The 21,591-nt window shown below is 39.2% G+C and overlaps 1 protein-coding gene across 2 annotated transcripts in view; it reads left to right on the plus strand.

Annotated features, from left to right (window-relative positions):
- The first annotated feature begins 1,163 nt into the window (after positions 1 to 1,163).
- The window catches only part of n4bp1 (nedd4 binding protein 1), a 34,398-nt gene continuing 13,970 nt past the window's right edge, over positions 1,164 to 21,591 (plus strand). Inside the window, exons 1-4 of one of the 2 annotated variants that reach the window (XM_048546988.2) lie at positions 1,164 to 1,671; positions 6,148 to 7,697; positions 18,873 to 19,003; positions 19,407 to 19,503. In XM_048546988.2, coding sequence (XP_048402945.1) covers positions 1,345 to 1,671; positions 6,148 to 7,697; positions 18,873 to 19,003; positions 19,407 to 19,503 — 2,105 coding nt within the window. In that variant the 5' untranslated portion in view covers positions 1,164 to 1,344. The remainder of the gene's footprint in view (positions 1,672 to 6,147; positions 7,698 to 18,872; positions 19,004 to 19,406; positions 19,504 to 21,591) is intronic. The other variant, XM_048546989.2, reaches the window with a different exon arrangement.

Genomic DNA, 21,591 nt, shown 5'->3' on the forward strand with positions numbered 1-21,591 from the left:
CAACATCAGAGAACTGAAGCTCAGAAGAGATAGTAAATAGTAAATCCTGTCCATCAAAGGAAAAAATTCTTCTTGTCCATCTATGCCTCTCACAATTTAATACATCTTAATCATGTCCCTTCTCAATCTCCTCTTGTCTAAGGAAAACAACCCCAGTATGTCCACAGCAGGCCAGGCAGCATCAGAGGAGCAGGAAAGCTGACATTTCTGGTCTGGACCCTTTCTTCATTTCTCGTTATCTCAGACTCCAGCATCAGCAGCTTCTACTATCTCCCAGTATGTCCAATCTCTTTTCATAACAGAAACTCTCCAACCCAGCCAAATCCTGGCAAATATCTTTGGCACCCTCTCCCGAGCTATCACTGCCCTCCTATAATGTGGATTCCAGAACTGCTCAAAATGCTCTAGTTGTGGCTTCACTAACATTTAATGCAGTTCCAGAACAACCTCCCCACTCTTAAACTCTATGTCTTGACTAATAAATGCAAGTACAGCATATGCCTTCTTACCCACTTTATACACATGTCCTTATACCTTAAAGCACTGGCGTACATGCGCAGCAAGCTCCCTCTGATCCTCAGTGCTTCCCAGGATCCTACCACTCACCAAGTATTCTCTTACCGTGTAGGAAGATCACCCCTATGTCAAGGACACATACAAATAGGATTGTAAAATGTTGGCCTTTCCAATGTCACTCATATCGCTAGAGTATTAAAAAAAGTCAAACCTCAAGGGATGTCTGCAACCAGAGTTGTCTATACTGAGCCCCATGTGACTTGACTACACTCTAATTGTGTTTTTATTTAATACAGTCCTTCATGAAGTCAGAATGTCCACTTAATAATAACCCGAATGAGAATGATTTTATTGCTCTCGTGACAGACTCTGTCATTTGCAGCTTTATTGCTGTTTGCATGTACAGTACATTGAAAAAGTCCCTGCCATGTCACAACCATCCATGCCGTGAGTAATTGGAAAGTCCCTGCTACAGTTCCTGGGTGGGGGCGCTCGCGCTGGACACAAAGCAATCAGGCGCAGTGGGCGGGGTGTTTGCGATGACGCTTGGAGGACGCCGGCAACGTAGTGACGTCACGTCGGGGACTTTTCGGCCCCCCCCTCCACCTCCAAAATCGACACTCTTACCACCTCCCTGCCCCCCCTCCCCCCCCAACACCACCACTTACTAAGTCTGGGCTGGCGATGTCGGAGTCTGAACACGGTGGGGCTTGTGTCGGAGTGGACGGCTTGGTGAACTGTGCAGCGTTTCATTGCGTTATCATCGTCAGTGCTCGCCGCAGCCGCCTTGTATAACCTGTAAGCCTCAACCCGCTCATCGATCCAGCCATGGCCGGCGTTGCGGCTTCGAGCGGTCACCGACCCAAAGCACAGCCCAGTAGGCCTCTCGCAGTTACCGAGATGGCCGCCGCTGCTACCCGGTGGAAAGCGGACGCCAACGGCCTAGGAGACATCAGCGACGAGTTCGCGGTCTGCAGCGATAAGAAGGATTATCTGGAGGTCAGCAAGGCCACCATCCAGGAACTTTTTAAAGTGGTCCTGGTCATCTCGGTACCTCTGCTGGTTCGTTACGCGGTGGCGGGCACGGTGTCTCCTGGCTCCCAGCAAATCTGGGTGCAGCTGAAGGGGAGACGGGAACATGTGAGGAAAGCCAAGGTACGCCTGAGGCACTGGAGTGGGCCTAAAGGCCAACCCTCTGAATTATCTTTATGTCGGGTCTGCACTAGCGGAGGAGTGGGGCCGGAAATATGCAAGATTCAGGCAGAGTTGTTTTAGCTTTGAAAGTAAACAGTGCAGAGTGTACGTTTTATTCTCCTTTTTTAGTTGTAGCGTTTTAAGCAGGAAACTTAGGCTGGTGTTTCCCCGGACTTTGAGATATTGTTTATTGGGGACTTTTGGGTAAGGGGTTACTTTTGAGAGTGAAGGATTTTAATGGTTGACTCATTTAGCTATGGATCTTGATTACTTTAAGAAAGCAGTAATCAAGTCCAGTGGGATGAAATCTATGTTAAATTCGATTTATTCCACAATATTTTGGCTATACGCAGTACAATTCCCGACATTGATGTGTTTTTGTGGATGTGAGCAGCTGAACGCACTCTTTAGTGAGATTCTTTACTTTTATTCTCCACCTGAAGACTTTAAGTTCTGATGCAGATTTATATCGATTACAGAAACATAAGTGTTTTAACTGAACTTTGCTATTCAGGTGAACTACATAATAGCTGTCATTACTGATTTGTAACTAAATTGAACTTTGGAAAGAAACTCCCAAATCTCCAAATGATGTGAAATGTTGAATTTCTTTCTAATCCAAATTAAATGTGTCCCGTGGAACACTCTTTGGATTACTTGATAGTGACAGAAAAATTCCATGGTTGCAACATTTGAAAACCAAGGTCATATAAGCTCATTTAGCCACTGGACAATTATTCTGTGGAAGGAAGTAGGCAGAGCATAATTTGTCTTAGCCAACTGCTTAGTTTAAATCTATTTATTTGAACCAGGTATCTGAGGTTGCAAAACAAGTATTTCTGCTGAATTGCCAGGGGTTTGCTTTAATGTGTCATGTTGATGTTGGTATGTAACCGTGCTTTACTGTGCATATTTACAGATTTGTTTGCTCCATGCGTGGTGTGTGTTCACTTTAATGTGAAATAGGTTTATAAATTTCTCACTATTTTGAGAGACTACTATAAGAACAGTAAGAAATTTGTCTATTTATTAACTTGTTGATACAAGGAAGCAGATGTCTATTCATTATAGAAAATGAAATCTGCATCTAAACTGTAAATTTAATCAGTAGAAATTGTAAGTACATACTCTATTTGCTAAGTGCTTTTGGCTCAGTATTTTACCAGGTTGTGCTTTTCCAAAACAGCAAGTCCTATTGTGATACAGTGCAAAAATCTACTTTAGAGATTTCTCTCCTCTGTCTCCAGTTTCATGTACTAACAATCCTAAACAGCACAATTGTATCTTCCTACCAAGATCCATGAACAAGACTTCTGCAGTCGACCTGCTGTTTCAACCTGTTACTTTCCTACCTGAATTTATTTCTCCTAGATGTAACATCCCTTTCATTCCCTTATGCTGTTTCTTACTAGCTCTTTCTGCAAATCCTCTGGTGTGTCATTTTCAACAATTTCCTTGTCCTGATTACTTCCCTTTTTACAATGATTGCCCAATCCCTCTATACCACCATCTCCCACTAGGATGGCTTAAATGCTCTGCTTCTTCCTCGAATGGAAGCTGAAAAACAGTCTCTCTCCTCAACCACACATCATTTCCTGGTTGAGCTTTCTCTCACTCTGGGTGCCTGTGTGGTTCTCAGTTTTGTGTGGAATAATGGAACATTCATTATTCTAGTCTAACTGTGATTCCTCTCTGACCTTTTTTGTACTACATTGATGTCTACATCAGTGCTCTGTCTGGTTCTTGCAATGAATTGAAAAATTTCATGGACTTTGTTCATAGTTTCTGTCCTTACTTCACTTCACTTCACCTGGGCTATCTCTGTTTCTCTCCCCTTTCTTAACCTAGCTCCAAAAACACAAGTTATCTATGTCCACAGCAAACTCTCAGATTCCTGCAGATATCTTGACTTCACCTTCTTCACATATTGCTTGCAAAGGCTAACAAAAAACAGTAGGCATAAATGGGCCTTTTTACCTGTTGACAAGATATAATAAGCGGTGTGCACAGGTAGCAGTGCTGAGGTCTCAAAATTTTATAATTTATATAATAATTTGAATGAATGGACAAATGATGTAATTGCTAAATTTGCTGATAATGCAAAGATAGGTAGTAAAGAGGACGTAAGGAGGCTCCAAAAAGAGAGAGAGAGAGAGGTTTGCTGAGCGTGCAAAAATCTGGAAACGGAGTATAATTTGAGAAAATGCAAAATTACCCTTTTTGGCAAAAAAGAATGAAGAAGCATATTGTCTAAATGGTAGAGATTAGAGCTCTGAGGTCTTGAGGATTTGAGTGTCCTAGAACATGAACACAAAAGGTTAGAATGGAGACACTGCAAATAATTCAGAATGCGGAGCAATCAGATTATCCGTGATCTTGGAGGATGCCTCCCAGCTATCAAGGAAGGAGATATCAGGGACCTGACAGTAAGTTTCAGATTCTCTTTAGTGACAGGTGAGGTGGCAGAAGACAGAAGGGCTGCCAATTTTGCAGTATCTTTTCAAAAAAGGAATGGTGGGATAGACAAGGAAATGGTTGGCTGTTTAGTCTAACCTGAGTGGTTGCTAGATTAAATTATTACATTTATAAGGGACAGAGTGTATTTGCACTTGGTGAGACACTGGTTCGTCAGCGTGGCTTTGATTAGAAGAAGGTCATGTTTGACAAGTTTGATCACATTTGTGGAAGTATTTGGGAGTGTTGATAAGTGTAGAGAATTTGATGTAGTCTGCATGGATTTTAGCAAGGCTTCTGATTAGTTTCTTCATGGCAGACTGGTCAAGAAAGTCTTGATCATAGTCCACATGATTCCGGTACACACCAAAACAGCAAAGACCCCAGCATTGACCCCTGAGGAACCCTGCAGGAAACAGACTTTCAGCCACAGAAAAGTTTTGATTCAATATGCCTCCTTGCCTTGGATCCCTTGGCTGTTACACTTATTAACTAAGGCATAAGAGTACAAGAGCAGGGAGGTTGTCGTGGAACTGTATCAAAAGTAGGGTAGGGCATAATTGGAGTTTTGCATGCACGTCTGGTTACCACGTTTTTAGGAACGACGTGATTACGCCAGAGAGGGTGCAGAGTACACTTATCTCCCCTTCCCCTACTGCATCCCTAAACCAGCCCAGTTCGTCCCCTCCCCCCACTGCACCACACAACCAGCCCAGCTCTTCCCCCCCACCCACTGCATCCCAAAACCAGTCCAACCTGTCTCTGCCTCCCTAACCGGTTCTTCCTCTCACCCATCCCTTCCTCCCACCCCAAGCCGCACCCCCAGCTACCTACTAACCTCATCCCACCTCCTTGACCTGTCCGTCTTCCCTGGACTGACCTATCCCCTCCCTACCTCCCCACCTACACTCTCTCCACCTATCTTCTTTACTCTCCATCTTCGGTCCGCCTCCCCCTCTCTCCCTATTTATTCCAGTTCCCTCTCCCCATCCCCCTCTCTGATGAAGGGTCTAGGCCCGAAACGTCAGCTTTTGTGCTCCTGAGATGCTGCTTGGCCTGCTGTGTTCATCCAGCCTCACATTTTATTATCTTACACTTACCAGTATGGTGCCTAGATTGGAGGATCTGAGCCACAAGGAAAAATTGCAAAGGCTGGAGTTAGTTTCCTTGGAATAGTGAAGGTTGAGAAGGAACCTGATAGAGGTATACAAGATTGAAGGGCTTAGGTATGGTGGCTAGGAAGGCACGTTCCATTACGGCAGCAGTCAATAATCTGCTGGGTGGTGGGAGCATAAATCTAAGGAAAGAGGCAGAAGACTAAGAGGGGTTTTTAGGGTAAAATTTCACACCCAGAAGGTGGTGGGAGCCTGCAGCGCTATTTGCAAAGGACTGGAAAATGGGATTAGTGTTGTCAGTCTGTATTGAGTGGTGTGGATGTGAGATTGACCTCTTTTGCTGTACATGTCAGGGTCTTAATCAATGGCTGCAGGCTCAAGGAGTCTTCTAATTTGTTTGTTCACATATTTACTGTGTTTCTCCCCACAGATGTTACCTGACCTGTCTTTTTTTCCAGAGGTGTTAGAGCTAGATGAACACAGCAGGCCAAGCAGCAGCATGGGAGCAGGAAAGCTGACGCTTCGGGCCTAGACCCTTGGCTGACCCGTCAGCTTTCCTGCTCCTGCTGCTTGGCCTGCTGTGTTCATCCAGCTCTACACCTTGTTATCTTGGATTTTCCAGATATTGCAGTTCCTACTGTATTTTTCCAACTGTTTTTGTTCTTCAGCATTATTTTCTGAATTGGTCAGCAGGAACTATAAGGATCATTCCACCTATCCATGTAAGCAGGTCAAAACTTTTTTTTTGTGCTTGATTGATTTTTGCCTACCCCATAAGGAGGTTAAAGTTTTGAAAACTGTTTATAGTATTAATTGTGTATTATTGATTAACAGCCAACTGCTTAATATTTCTTTTTATATTTTGCAGGAATATATCAAAGGTATTTGTAATCCAGAATTTCGTCAAATTGAGGGTTATCCAAAGGAAATGCATTGCATTTTTGCAGGAGCTAGAGGCTTGTTTCTCAAGTGTCTCATACAAGATACCTGTGCTGATATCTCCATGGTGAGTGCTGGAGTAATTGCCATTACAGGAGGTACGGAGGCAGTGATTATGGCAAAAACTCGAATACAGCAGTTTGTGCAACTCTTCAAAGATAACCAAAGCATACCTAACAAAAGAGAATCTTCAATTAAGAGGAACTTCAAACGCATTATAGAGTTACATGCTGATAAATATTCAATGGATTTGTTGCTTTTGCCCAGCGCTGTAAAGGAGGAACTTGTAAATCTTGCTGAAGATGTACTGTATCATGAAGAACCTATAGATCTGACTTTAGATCTTGATGATAACTCACAAATTGTTAATCATGATACTTCTAACTCTTCCTCTGAACGAATTTCTAAAGATCCGGCCTACTTTGAAGAAGCTAGAAGACAGGCTGGCACACCTGTATCTGAACTTGCTCAGCAAATGAACACTATGCTAACACAAGTAAGTCAAAACTCACTTGGTCCAGAAGTAGAGCAAACATCATGTGAGGCATCATCAGCAGGCAAGGAGAGACCGTCATGCAAAAGAAGATCATCTAACAGTGAGAACAGACATACAAAGCGCCAGTTTTCAGGAGATGTTGGTGAATTTGCAGCCGATATCACAACTAAAGTGCTTTGTACTAATTCGGCCACTGAGCCCCCTGCATGTAATGTTTACTTAATTGGACAGCAGGATAACCAAATTGAAGAAGACGCCATAGTTACTACTCCAGAAATGGAGTTGAACATGCTTGTAGAATTTTTCAGAACAATGGGTTATCCTGATGTTATTATAAAAAGAGTAATTGGTGAAATGGGGCAGAATGAAGAACCTATGTTATTGCTTAAAAGAATTGTTGAAGAAAATAAACTTTTGGAAGAGGAACAATCTAATTGTGTACCACAGGCTGCTGGTCCAAGTAGCACTCATGTGAGTTCAATACAAGAATCAAAGAATGATCCACAAGTGGAGATACCTGGAACTTGTATTCCAAAAACTGATCAAGTTGAAGAAAGTAAAGCAAAATCAAAATCAGTAGCCAGTTCTTCACAAGACCAATGGAAAAATGAGATACTAGAAGACCACTGCCGTCCTGTAGATGAAATGTTTGTCACTAATGCCAAGGATACCAAAGACGAAGCCTTAAAGCCTGCTGCAGTCAGGTCAAGTAATGACACTGTGAATTTTCACTCAGCCAAGCATTTCAACAATGACTTGGTTACTGAGAGGAGATTGCTAAATGAAAGTGATATTGTAGCAAGAGGCAGTTCTGAACAGCCACTTTTGCCTGCATGTTCTAATCGTCTCGTGAGTGCTTCAGTGACTGGAGTTCAACGGTTCCATGATTTACTGAAAAGCCCTTACAAACTAACTCTAACAAGTGACCCCGGGAAACCAAATTTGAAGCACATTATAATTGATGGAAGTAACGTTGCAATGGCGTGAGTGTTAAATTGTCTTCAGATTTGTCCATTACACAGCAATTGGCAAAGTTTTAGACAGCTGTTAGTTTATCAAAGTTATGGAGCATTTTTTGAACAAGCTTTGAATAATACTCTGGCATTTAATCATTCTACTGCAGTACTTACTAAATGTCACATTGCTTGGGGTATGTTTACCAAGAGGAGGCTGGGTTCCATGTTAATGCTAAACATTCCATAGCACTATTCAAAGAAGTGCAGTATGTTTCTCTGGTCAAATAGCTCCCTTTAGCAAGCTACATTAAAAATAATTTTCCTTGTCACTTGAGGTATTGTATGTTGACTAACTGAAACGAGGAGCCACATTTTGAGTTATTGTCTCTCAAAGATAGCCATTGTGCTCCTTCATCATGCTAAGAAAGAACTCTACATTTCTGAAAGGAGATTCTGATCAGAAATGCAGAGGATATACTTCCGTTTTGTCTGGTCCATTGTATAGGACAGTCAAGGAAGGCAAACCATACCCTGTTTTTCAAAACAATTAGCTGCCATGTTCTGAAATTTTAAAGGATCAGAGTCGCAGGCAGTCTTTTTGACAGTTGCTGTCAAATGGTAAATTCCTAATATGAGAGTTCAAGGCATAACGGGTCCTGCTATGTAATGGACTGTTTAATGTAGGTGTGAGATCATCGGGTCTAATGTAGGGACAGGTGGAGCTCAGATAAGCTCTACTTGTAGGTGTGGTGTCAGGTCCCATGTCAGAGTGGATGGTGGGTGATGAGATAGGATAGTAGCAAGTTTAGTCACTTAGGAGTTAATTGTCCAACTTTTACTGTGTAACTATTTGCTTGACTGCATTGGGACCCTCCAGATTCTATTTAAATGGGTACATTTGGAGGTGACCAAGGCTTGAAGGAAATGACATGTATTTTCCAATGGAGTCTGCGGCAGCGGGATTCTGCAGCATCTCAATGCACAACTCCCATCTGTGTTTCGGAAATGATTATCTGGCCATTGAAAATTCTGGATCAATGTGTTTTAAGCCCATATTTTTCAAGTCCGTCTTTGCATGTTTCATGTGTTGATTTGTTTGAAAGTGATGTATTAGCTGAGCATTTTTTAAAAGCAATTTTAGAGTCACAGCAGATCTATTTTTGCTACTTCTTCTGTCAGGCAGTAGAATTAGCGTATGAACAGGCTCTGTCTGAGGATACACTATTGAAGCTGTGAAGTACTGGCCATCATAGTACCCCCTCCTCCAGACATTGGGTAGTGTTAATTTTTATTGGAACAGCAGCAAGACTGCTTTGCTTGCCTTGCCAATCTATTTAATTCTGTCTGATCTGCCCCTTTTGCTTTGGTTCTGTATGGTTTATTAGCCTTGCCCAGTAAAGTATGTACATCTCAGTTCTGACATTTCATGACAGACCATTTTCTTTCTGAACAGATAGGCAGGGAGGGAGATAGCGTCATGCTCAATAGCCTCACTTTAGTGAAAAGATTATAACCCTGATGGACTTTCTTTCCAGATAAAGTAGCCCTTTTTAGTTTATATCTCTTCACCTCATCCAACCACTCTTTTTGTATAAAACCGAAAGAACCACAGATACTGTAAATCGGGAACAAAAACAAAGTTTCAGGAAAAGCTCAGCAGGTCTGGCAGCATCTGTGAACAAGAAAACAGAGGTAACGTTTCAGGTCTGGTGACCCTCCGTTCTGAGGAAGGGTCACCAGACCCGAAATGTTAATTGTTTTCTCTTTCACAGATGTTGCCAGACCTGCTGAGCTTTTTCAGCAACTTTGTTTTTACTCCTTTTTATATATATACCCACTTTGATTAATTTTCTCTGCTGAGGAAAAGCAGTTATTTGTGAGTATAGCACAAAAATGATTTGTGATATGAGATGGCGCTTGCTAGGATTTTGTTAGCTTGACTTTGTGTTCTTCTAATAACGGCCTGTTTTTCAGTGAGCTTTAAAAGCATTTCTATGTTCCTGTCAATGGATCAGGAAGCAATACTAGCTTATCAATCTAGCCAACGTGCAGGGGTGCGCGATTTATGAACGTCAACTTACAAACACTTGCAAATATGAATGCAATCCCATAGATGATTGTTATTTTAAAGACCCAACAAATAATAATTTCCTGTACTTCGAAATAGCAACCATTGTTCTGACTTGTGTGCAATTGGACCTGCAAGCAGACTCCAGAACAGAATCTGTTTGCAACCTGGGGATTGCTTATACGGTCAGTGAGTTAGTGATGGTGCTGTCTTAAGTAAACGAACACATCTGACGGATGTGCTGCCAATCATCCTCCTAATTCCAATATGAGCAGGTCAACACCACTTTGTCACCCATTACAAATGAATTGCATCCAGCTTTTGAACAATTCAACCAACATGAAATAATAGCAGAATGTGTGAGAAACACTTGGAAGTATCGGATTAGAAGTAGACCATTCACCCCCCCCCCCCCCCCCCCGCGCACACACACGCACACACACAGTTTACTGCACCATTTAATTAATTCATGACTTGCTACATCTAACACTATATCTACATATTTCTTGAAGCCCTTGCCTACTCAAATTACTTTGACCCAACATCTTTGCGGTTTGAGACAGAAAGTTCCAGGTTTCAACTATTTTTCTAATCTAATCTATTAGATCTTTCCACCAATTTTTAAATACCTTGATTAGGCCGTCCCTTACGTTTTTTTTATTTCTAGTTAATGCACCCCATCCATATAATTTAATCTTTGCAAGCGCTTATGAATTTGAAACAATAGGCAGCAAAATAAATCTGCAACACTTTTATATGATTTGAGTTTGTCCCCTTTATCAACCGTCTTGGTCATTTTTGGGTTTCTTTTGACATTTCCTCAAAACCCGCCCCTAAATATTCTTAGCAACTATGTGTGATGTCTTTCTGTCAATTATTATTTATAGAACAGCTTGTTTTGTATATTCTCTACACCAGGAATTAGGGTTCAAAGCATTTTTAGATCTTTGCCACATATATAGAATGTGACACTACTGGACATCATACAGGACTATGAAGGCTCAAGAGACTGAGTTACAGATGCTGAGTTTGGTCACTAAATGATAGCCCTCTAGTTTTTCCTACCTTTCCGGGAAGTTGTTTTTCCATAACAGCTGAAGTGCCTCTTGAATTTCACTTTCTTCTTTGTGGCTAACTTGCATCCATTCCATTCCATCTAGTCGATCTCACGCCAAAAACTTTCCTTATAAGTATAGAGAAGCTGAAAAAGATTGTCATCATTAGATATGTATGTTAGATTTCAAATTTTGTTGAGTAAAATGTCAATTGGTGTAAGATTTGAGGTATTTGTTATTGCTTGTTTAAATGCTTTGCAAGATGATCTTTTAACTGGAATGGACTTGCTTAATTACATATTCCCTGCTTGTGTTGTTGACTTGCTGAGTAGTTGGAAATAAATAGTAATTTTCTTTTGCTACAGGTTTGTTTAATATCTCCTGTCTTCCAAATACTTCAGTTTTTAAGATGTAATAATTCAAATGGATCCCTATTAGCTAAATTCACAGCTGATACGTTGAGTTAGCCTTGCAGAATTTGTAAAAGTGGGAGTGTTCATTGAAAATTACATCTTGAAATGCTTTCTAACAATTTTGAACTGTTATTTTGATTTTAGACAAAGCAGAAACAATTTAGCACTTGATTTCCAATCCTCATTAGTGTTGTTATTTGTTCTGCGCATTTTCATGGTGGCAGATGACTTATCTAAGTCATCTAACTGTAAACAGTTGATTGATCCTTTTTATTTTATTAATATACCTGTTATGGCGTATTCAAGTACTTGAAAATGTTTTCCCATAATTTTCAGATTAGAGTACTAAACTGTAATACCTGACCCAGTTGCACTTGGCGTAATATTTGAAATTTCAAACATCCCCACAACGGTATCATGCATTTTTAGTAAAAGGAAATTGGAAGAATTGGTGTAAATTTGCTTTTAAAATTCCCAATAAATATTGGAATCATGTCCTGTTCATCATTTTTTTTAAAGAAAAGAACTATGTGAATTCTTCAGTTCTTTTTATCGGTGAATCCCAATTCCGTTGACATTCTAAAGAGCATCTATTCGTGTTACTTTCATTCGCTCCATTTAGCAAATAAGATTAAAGTATAAATTAATGATATGAATGTTATTTAAGTTTCTATTGCCTGTGAAAATTAAAACTGACTGCTGAAGCCATAATTTGCATTGTCAGCTACACTCAAGAATCTAAAGAAAGTTAACTGGCTTCTTGAAATCAGGCGGATTATTTTAAGAGAGCTGAAATATTGAAAAGTCAGTATAACATCTTTCAAGCATAATGATCTCACAAAAGAATTAATGACCTTGCTAAACAAATGAGAACTAAACAAATTGGGCATTTGCAAATGACTTTTGCTGTGTGGATGGAAATATATAGTGATTTTTTTTTTGTTACAGGTTTGTTAAGTATCTCTTGTCTTCCAACTACTTCAGTTTTTAAGATGTTATAATTCAGTATTTCTTTGTATTTTGTACTATGTTGCATCAAGTTTCCTGGTAAGCTGATTAAATTCAGCATTTCAAGAACATTACTGTTTGTGGAAAAATGTCAACCAAGGCTGATTAGAAACCTGTTCTCCTACCTGTTTTTGCAATGAGTGAAAAATTGCAAGCTGTCACTTAATTTTTAATGGCTTTGTACAAAATCAATCACTTAATTCATAAACAACATTTTATTTATCAGCTGCTCAAAATTCAATTCAGCTTTATAATTTTGCAGGTCATGGTCAGAGAATCCTAGTGTAGCTGTCTAGTTTTTTTTCCAGAGAGTCAGGTTTACAATTTTCACTTTTAAAAGCCCAAACCAAGAGGATTCTCTGTTACCCAGTTAAAATTCAAGTAAGATATGAGCCTACCCTTTAAACATATTCCTCTAAATATTTTGATGACGTAAACATGACTAACTTTTTTTTACATTCCACTCTACATGATTGTGAAGCAGTTGCGTTGATGTGTTGGTCCACTGTATAAGCTCATACGTAGAAGTAGGATTCATAGTAATAAAAGCTGATAGTCAAGTCCGTCTGAATCAGAACTAGATTCTTTGTGTCACATGTAATTGTGTAGGGCAGGTGCAAACTATATGCTATTCGGTGTTCTGTGGAATGAGTCAGTGGATCACCTTTTGTGTTCTGGCCAGGGGGAATTCCCACATTACCACATTACCATAAATATCACTGCTTCGCAGTAATCATTGGTATTCTGTACTTTCCTTCCCTCTCCACAATTAGATGAGAAAACTTTTGACAATTGCTTCCGTAGGTTGTAATTTTAAGAAGTGTTTCTAAAAACTTAATTTGGCTCAACAAGTTTTCCTACTAACCTCACCTGTTGAAATTCTTGGGTGGAGCTTCTGAGGCGTTGATTTTTATTGTTAATTAAGAGCCGAGTTCTAATTTGGAATGCAGGAAACAATATTACATTTTTTAACATTAGCCTTGTGTGTTTCTTCTGTAAAAGCTGCATTTTAAAACTATGGGGAATGAAGACAATTGTGTAGTTTTGACCTAAGGAAGTGTAATCTATCCTTGCTGAAAAAAGGTGGGATTATCTTAAAATAATGATTAATAGCTACTTTGAGAATTTCCACAAATGTTTGCTTAACCCTGCAGTTTTTCTAATAGATAGTAAATGAGCCTCTGAACTTGAGTTGCAGACATCGTGTCTATATCTGGGGAGAAAAAATATATTCGTGGTATTGCATACATTTTGTGAATAGATTAGTTGAGCCAATCACTGCTTTCTGGGGAAAAATGATTCATTGCAATTTATGGATTATTTGCAGTTTTTGATGTCCATAATCTTTTAATGTAAATGTATCGCTTGTATTTCAAATTTAATTAAGTTGTCTTTTCTTTACTGTTCTCATTGCATCTTTGTTTTGTTCTATATCTTTAGCATAGGACTTTGGCCTCAAAAAATTTATACTCAATCTTGCAGTCTGCCCCTGGATTAAACACTGTTTTCCAAGATAACAGTGACACTTAAATCAACAATTTGTACAATGTTTCTCTCTAACTCCCATAGAATATTTGTCTATCAACAAATTGTTTGATATAAAGCTGGAGGACAACTTGCAGAATCTTAATTCAGATATAAGTTATGTTGGGTTTCTCTTTTCAAAAAAAGTGTCTGTAAGAAGCAAGATAAAGTGTGGAGCTGGATGAACACAGCAGGCCAAGCAGCATCTCTGGAGCACAAAAGCTGACGTTTCGGGCCTAGACCCTTGAAGGGATGAAGGGTCTAGGCCCGAAACGTCAGCTTTTGTGCTCCTGAGATGCTGCTTGGCCTGCTGTGTTTATCCAGCTCCACACTTTATTATCTTGGATTCTCCAGCATCTGCAGTTCCCATTATCTCTGTAAGAAGCAAGTTCTGTTCACTTATTAAGAAGTTCAAGTTTGAAAGCCAGTGAAACCTTGACAGAGAATCTCAATCAGATGAAATTAAATTTAATGTTTGGAGTTCTCTTTGCTATAATCAGACTACTGTATGAATAATACTCCTCACCTTTCCTCAACAATGCTGCTTGACTTGTGGCTTTCTTCCTCCCTTTACTGCTAACGAATGCCATAGATCCACGAGTGAGTCATATTCCACACATTTTATGCAGCTCTACCTCAACAACAACAAAGTAAAACAACAAAGTGCTGCTGAACTTAATGTTCTCTGCTAAAATGGATTCGAAAAATGAAATTGCTGTATTGTTTCAATGAGGTTCAGGGCTAAAAGGGTGGGTTACTCTAGTTTGCTTACAGACATAGGGATTGGATTGTTGAAGGGGGAGGGGTTTGCTGTATCAAGATCTTTGAAGGTTGTAGGATTCTAACAGGATTTGAAAGGTGGAGGAACACTTGTTCGTGAGAGATGGACATCATTGGTGTTGCAGAACTTATTGTACTCGTCTACTTGCATTTGAAAAAATAAAGCCTGTAGTTCTGTTATTACATGTTTCGTTAATGTGAATTCGCTGTTAAGCAGTTGAATAGTGGATGTTGTTTGGGTAACGTGAACTTTCTGCTGTACGTGTATAGGAATTTTTGATAACAATCTCCCTATAACGCGATTTTCTGAGGGAATAGTGCAATTTTGTGTTTTTCTTTACTCGCTCGCTCTCCGTGCAGGGTCACAGAATAACGTGACTGTTGTGTTATAGGAGAATTACCTGTGATTGTAAGGTGTTAGATTGTGGAGGAGAAGAAGGTTGCTTATCTGTTATTTGAATGATAGTGAGTTGGGTTTCTGTAGTTTTTCATTTCAGATGTAGTATTATTCCTTGATTTATGTCCCCAAATGTACTTCACATAATTTGGTTTACCATTCTACCAGCTAGTCTTTTTTACTGTTCTCTGCACTGTTTGACAACCCTTAGATTTTTGTTCTCTCATCAGATTTCAAATTGTATTCCTTATCCTAACACTTGTACCAAGAATAAAAGTACCTAGCAACGACCCCTTTCAAATACCACTTTTCACTCCTCCCTTCCACACAATAATGCACATTTGTTGAGATTTTACTGTGCACCAGCAAACTTTACGTTCATGTTTTATATACCTGAACAAGGATACAATCCACGTGGAAGCGTGGCAGTGTAGATAAGTTGGTGATTGTGGACAGTGAGCAAATATCGTAATGGTTTCAGAAGTCATTCCATCTACCCTGCTTCTGTTGTAATGCCTCTAATTCATCACGCCTTCAAAAGAAAACTTGACTGTGGGCAATGCCGAATAAATCTATGGCTGTTCTTGATAAGCTTATATACTTCAAACTGTGAATTATTGAGTCAAGGTCTTGTGATGCCTGTGGGAATTCTGAGCCATTTTGATGCCTTTGGGTAGGACATCTTTGTCTCCTCCTTGTGAAAACTTTACATAAAATATTAATTTCAAAAATGTTAATTTGCAACTGTATGGGTCAGTTATGACCTACAAAGTGCAGAACAACTAGGTGTGATGAAATAAGGTAGACCTTATTGAGCAAGGTATTAGATATTCTCAGCAAAAAGGCAGTGCAGTTGGCAAAGATGTTCATGGTTTTTTTTAAACTTCTCTTCAAAGCTATACAACTCTCTTCATCCGCCCACCCTGGTCCAGATACCCTCGAATATGGGCAATGCAGTGCTGTTTGTTTCTATTGAATTATGTCTTATGTGAAAGAGGGGTGACGCTATCGAAGCAATGGTGAAACTATGCAAGTGACTGTGTTCTCAGTCTTAATCCCCTGTTTCAAGAGTCCAAGTTAGGAAATAGTCTGACCCATTCTTTGATGATGGATCACTTTGTCAACCCACATCTCTAGCTAGAGTCCTGCAGGCTGAGACAAATGCTGCCTCTCCCCTATGTCTCCTTGAGGTTACATAGCAGATATTAGTAAAGTATACTTGTGGAAATCACAAAAAGGAAAGCAAGATAACTTGATGAAGCTTTGGTACCCTTATACAATAGATGGGATTTGTTCCGCTTATTTGGCAGAGTGGCTGGTCTGTGATGCAGAGTTAGAAGCTTCACAACCTCTCCCCTTGTTTGAGATGTGATAACCTCCAGTTAGACCATCACCAGTCTTATCTTTCTAATAAGAGTGTGGTCTGGTATACAATGGCAACTTTACCTGATTTTACAATAGATATGGTTAATAAATCAAGGTATTAGCAGCCCTAACTTGAATTTAATGCATGGTTCCCATCCAACAAAAATGTTAGTCAGTAAGCTATGATTAGATAAAACTGCACACCAGAAACTAATTTACTCGTTTGGTCTTAAAGAAATAAGCTTGAATTGAAGTGTGTAATTAAGAAAGACATAACTGCTCAAGGTCTTGAGTTTATCAAGAAGAGCAGTTTCTCACAGCTGTGCAGAGTTGTTCTTGAGTTGCCTTAACAGTTTAATTGTCTCACTCAACAGGCAGGAAATCACACTAAACTATTGAAGGGGCCTTGTGACATAGTGGTTGAGTCCTCGCCTCTGGGTTGTGGAGGCCTGGGTTCAAATCTCCCCCGATCCAGAGGTGTCTGATAACATTTTCCAAACAGTTTAATTAACTCTTTAACCTAGGCCATGTAAAACGTTCAAGTAAAAACCTAAAACAATAGTTCAATCCGTTATTGAATCTTTAAGATTAAAAATTCAAAATCAACTAATAAGATAGCAGTTTAACAGTTGTCAAGTTTGTAGTTCATCATAGAATCCCTACAGTGTAGAAACAGGCCATTCAGCCCAACAAGTCAACACTGCCCCTTCAAAGAGCATCCCACTCTGACTCATTCCCCTACTCCAGCATTTCCACATGTCTAACCCAAACATCCCAGGGCTCTACAGGCAGCTTAGCATGGCCAATTCACCTAGCCTGCACACCTTTTGGCCTGTAGAAGGAAACTGGAGCCCCCAAAAGAAATCAAGGGGAGAACATGCAAACTCCACACACAATCACCCAAGGGTGGAATTGAACCCAAGTCCGTGGTGTGAGAGGTAGCCGTGCTAACCAGTGAGCCACTGTGCCGCCCTTTCACTTCCTTCTTGCATTGGCCACATCAATGTCTGACTGCATAATTTGGAAAATTAGAAGATGAACAAATTTTGGCCAAAGCTAGGTCAGTTCCCTTTTTAAAAATGAAGCACCGTGAATGCTGGAAATCTGAAACAAAAATAGAAGTTGCTGAAGAAACTCAGCAGGTCTTACAGCATCTATGGAGAGAAAGCAGTGTTGATGTTTTGGGCCCAGTCATCTTTCTGCAGAGTTTCAAAAATTGACTGTACTTCCTTTCCACAAATTCTGCCCGACTTAGTGAGTTTCTCCAGCAGTCTCTTTCTTTGTTTCATCTCCCTTCTATTCTTTCTCATCAGCAAAGGATACATGTCCAGACCTTTTGACATATGAACCTGGAGTTTTTTTTTGGAAAAGAAAAATTCAAACAACTCCTTTTCATGTAGTTCTGTTACTTGTTCTATATCTTCTGGTGCGCTACTTTGCATTTACACTATCATGTGTTAAAACTCAAATATCTGTTTAATATCTGTGTAATACCTGCGATACTCTGGTGGAGGGAGTTTATCTCCAAAGTATTCTTGCTGTTTCCTTTTGTATTGTCTGCTAACTCTTATTCTCTGTGTTGCTTAAAGGCTTCTATATTTTTTTGACCTCTTTTTCCCACCCCACCCACCACCACCACACAACGTGTGCACACAATTTCTCTTTGTTCATATCTCTATATACGCACCTCTAGACTGCAACCACTTTCCTGATTGAAAGTTAGCCTTGTTATGATATGTTATCAACACTTACTGCTCATTTTTCTGACCACCTCATTTACAATAGCTCGATGAATTTTACCTTTTAGAACTCTGCACAATCTATTCTCTGACTTCTTTTTTAAAAAAAAATTTCACCTTTAACATGGAGCCTTTCTGTGGTTGCTGTTTTTTTAGTTCGCGTTCAGTTACTTGTCGAAATTTGCTTTCTGAGACAAAATGGATGCTGTCATTTTATAATGTTTATATAATAAAGTTCATAAAATTAAAGTGAAAGGAGTAAAATTGGTGGTGGGGTGGGGGGAAAGCTTGTTTAGAAATTTGGTTAAATCACACTTGGATTGCAGCCTGTTCTCCAAGTTGCTAAGAAGGCATAGACTAAAGACACTGGAGAGGATGTTGAAACGATTTACTGAGAGGAGGATACTAAAAACTGGCATCAAACATTGTTCGAATCTCTTTACAAATAAAAAAGTAACCTAATTCATGCTTTAAAATTATGAAGCTTCAAAATCGTAGTTGCAGAAAAGGTATTTCCACTCGTGTGGAATCCCGATCGAGATGTCAGCAATATGAGAGCCCCTAATGAATTCCTTCTTGAACTTAAGAGAAATTTCTTTGCTCAGTTTACTTAATTTACCACACAGCAGTTGATACAGATAGCAAAATAAATGCAGCTAAGGGGGTTAGATAAATTCACTTCGGTTATACAGGACTGTAAGATGTACAGTTGTGGTTAGATGGAGAATCTTCAGATCCTTGTCCTCTGCATCAATCAGGGTTGATTTTGAATTTGTACTGCAAGAAGGTGTCGCAGTTATGTATTTTGAGTCCCAATAGTTTTATAGTTTGTTCTATATTTTTATTCTCATAGCCACGGAATGAAAAAAATATTTTCCTGTCGTGGTATTGCAATTGCAGTGGAATGTTTTTGGAATCGTGGTCACCGAAATATAACTGTGTTTGTTCCTCAGTGGAGAACCAAACGTGATACCAAAATTACAGGTATGTTTTTAACAAGAAAAACTAAAATTTGCACAAATGTTGAAAATTTTGTGATTTTTGTTTGAAAATTTAATGTTTTATGTGCACTCAGTTTATAAGTGTGCTGACTTTCTTGAGGAAAAGAGTGATTTATTTCTTTAGCACTTCCTGTGAGCAGTTCTAAGTTGAACTAAAGATAAATTAACATTCTTGGTTCTATTTGGACTTGTACGAAATGAGCCATTATTTGTTTCCAGTCTCTGACTTTTTAAGGCTTCGTGTATGTAAATATGAATGTGCACAAATTTGAAAAAATACTTGGACAATGATAGCCATTGGTTTTTCAGTGCAGTAATTTTTTGCTTTCCTTTTTGAAGTACTGGTGTCAAAATTACAAGGTTAGTATGATATTTTTTTTGAACAGAGCAGCATTTCTTAACTGAACTTGAAGATCTCGGTGTACTTTCTTTCACACCAGCCAGAACAGTGTGTGGAGTAAGAATTGCATCACATGATGACAGGTAAGATGACATGTCCAGCACATCTTCCCTGTTTTCTTTACTTCAGACCGTTGACAATGAACTGGGTTACTTGGACTTGGTTATTTTCAGATATGGATATTTCTTTAATTGAGGTTTTATAGTTCTGTAAAATCGAACAAGGTTCAAATGATGGTCATTAATTTCAGCATTTGCTTATTGAGTTGGCAAGCAAATAGCATTTGCCATGTAGTGTGTTTTCTTTTGATATGTGGCCACAGTGGTCTTGAGAAGTGTCATGTAAAAAGTATTGTAAACGCAAAATCTGTGCACAGCAAACATTGGAAACTGATGGCAAACTGTAAAGCAAACAGATTGAAACAGTCAAGTAGTTTGAGCTGATTGAAAACTGGAAAGAAAGGCAAGAAAAAATATAAATGAACAATCATAAAACTTGGCAATTCTGCAGCTTTATGACAATGGGTTCAGATTGTTCAGACAGTAAAATTTCATAGACTGTTAGTACTGTTCTCTTTTTAAGCTGCTGATGTACTGAATTATGAAATAAGAACTTGTGTTGGATGTCTTCAAGTGTAATTAAGTGTAATAAAAATTCCTTGTAACGGATATCGTTATAGCCATGAAAACGTAGCATTCGAAGACAATCAACCGGAGCAACTGGCAGCAATTGACTTTCTTTTAGGTCGTGAAGTGAAAAAAGTTATGATGGAATGTAAAAATTACAGTGGCATAAAGTGTTCTTTTTCCTTCAAGCATTTCTAATTTGTAATAGAAATCTGTTAATTTTGTAGTAGTGTGTTCTAAAGGCCATAATTGATAAAGGTCAAGCTTTTTTCACATCTTCATACTGTTCCTAGGCCCTGTTTATCATATCTTCTATATTAATGCAATTACATGATTTCATATTACATCTTTAACATTGTAAAATGTCACAAGAAATCCTGGCACCAAACCAAGTAGTGATCAGTGACTGAAGTTGTCATGCAAGTATTGGGAAAAGAAATTTAGAATGAGATTCAGTGCCAGTGGCCTGTTTTATAGGAAATTCAAGACTGAGGTAGTGACAAAGCAGTAGGAAGTTAAAAGAAGTGATAGGTTGGATGTAGATTTGCAAAGTGCAAACCCAATAGAAGCTCAAGCCAGAAGAATATAAGGGCTTCAAGGATAAAATTGTTATTAAAAAGAATGATGTCAGAAAATACGAGGCAGAATTAAAACAAGAATTGGAGAAATGGATCCCTCCATTACAGAAAAATCAGGTATCAAATTATTAACCCAAGTGTATTTAATTAGTTTAGAACAAAAGATTAAAAATGAGAGATTTTATTTACAAGATAATATTGATTAAATGTTCATGGTGTACTTGTGCTGTAATTTCATTGGCAAATAGAGTATAAAGTAGCTATGAAAATGTGGTTTTGCACATTAGAATGATCACCTTAACAGCGCCTCCCTATGTTGAAGTGACACATTTCTGGACTCCCAAAAACCTTTCTGCTTTCTATCAGGCAGAATTCAGAAATGTGATGGAGTTCGATCTACTTGCTTGGGTGAATGGAGCTGAATTTCAAGTGCCACCTCATTCAGGAAAAATACCTGCTAGATTGACACCCCAGCTGCCATCATCAGAGCTTGGCTGTAGTCTGTAGATGTTTTCCAGTTGCTTTGTACCGATATGTTAATACACAACTCAAGCAGTTGAGACTTAAACCTAGACTTCCTAGCTCGGAGATAGGGACTGTAAGACAAAAACTTTTTTTGGCTGTATTGTGTGCTGTTTTGACTGTATCACGCAAACCGCTCAGAAGGACAGGCGTGTCAGAACTCTTCCACCAAACTAAAATAGTGATGTGGATGCTGGAAATATGAAACTGAAATTGCTGGGGAAACTTAGCGGCTTGGAGAGGAAACAAGGCTAATGTTTGAAGTCCAGAAAGAAGCAGCACTTGACTTGAAATGCTAAATCAGCTTTGTCTCCCAAGATGGTGCCAGACCTGCTGGGTTTGTCCAGCAGTTAGTTTGTTGTTTCAGAATCACATTTACATTCCCAAAACGAATCTTACACAATGCCCATTATTGTTTTCTGCACCTTCGGTGGTTTTAAGCTCT

This window comes from Stegostoma tigrinum, chromosome 16 (genome assembly GCF_030684315.1).
Source record: "Stegostoma tigrinum isolate sSteTig4 chromosome 16, sSteTig4.hap1, whole genome shotgun sequence".
In the NCBI taxonomy this organism is placed as follows: Eukaryota; Metazoa; Chordata; class Chondrichthyes; order Orectolobiformes; family Stegostomatidae; genus Stegostoma; species Stegostoma tigrinum.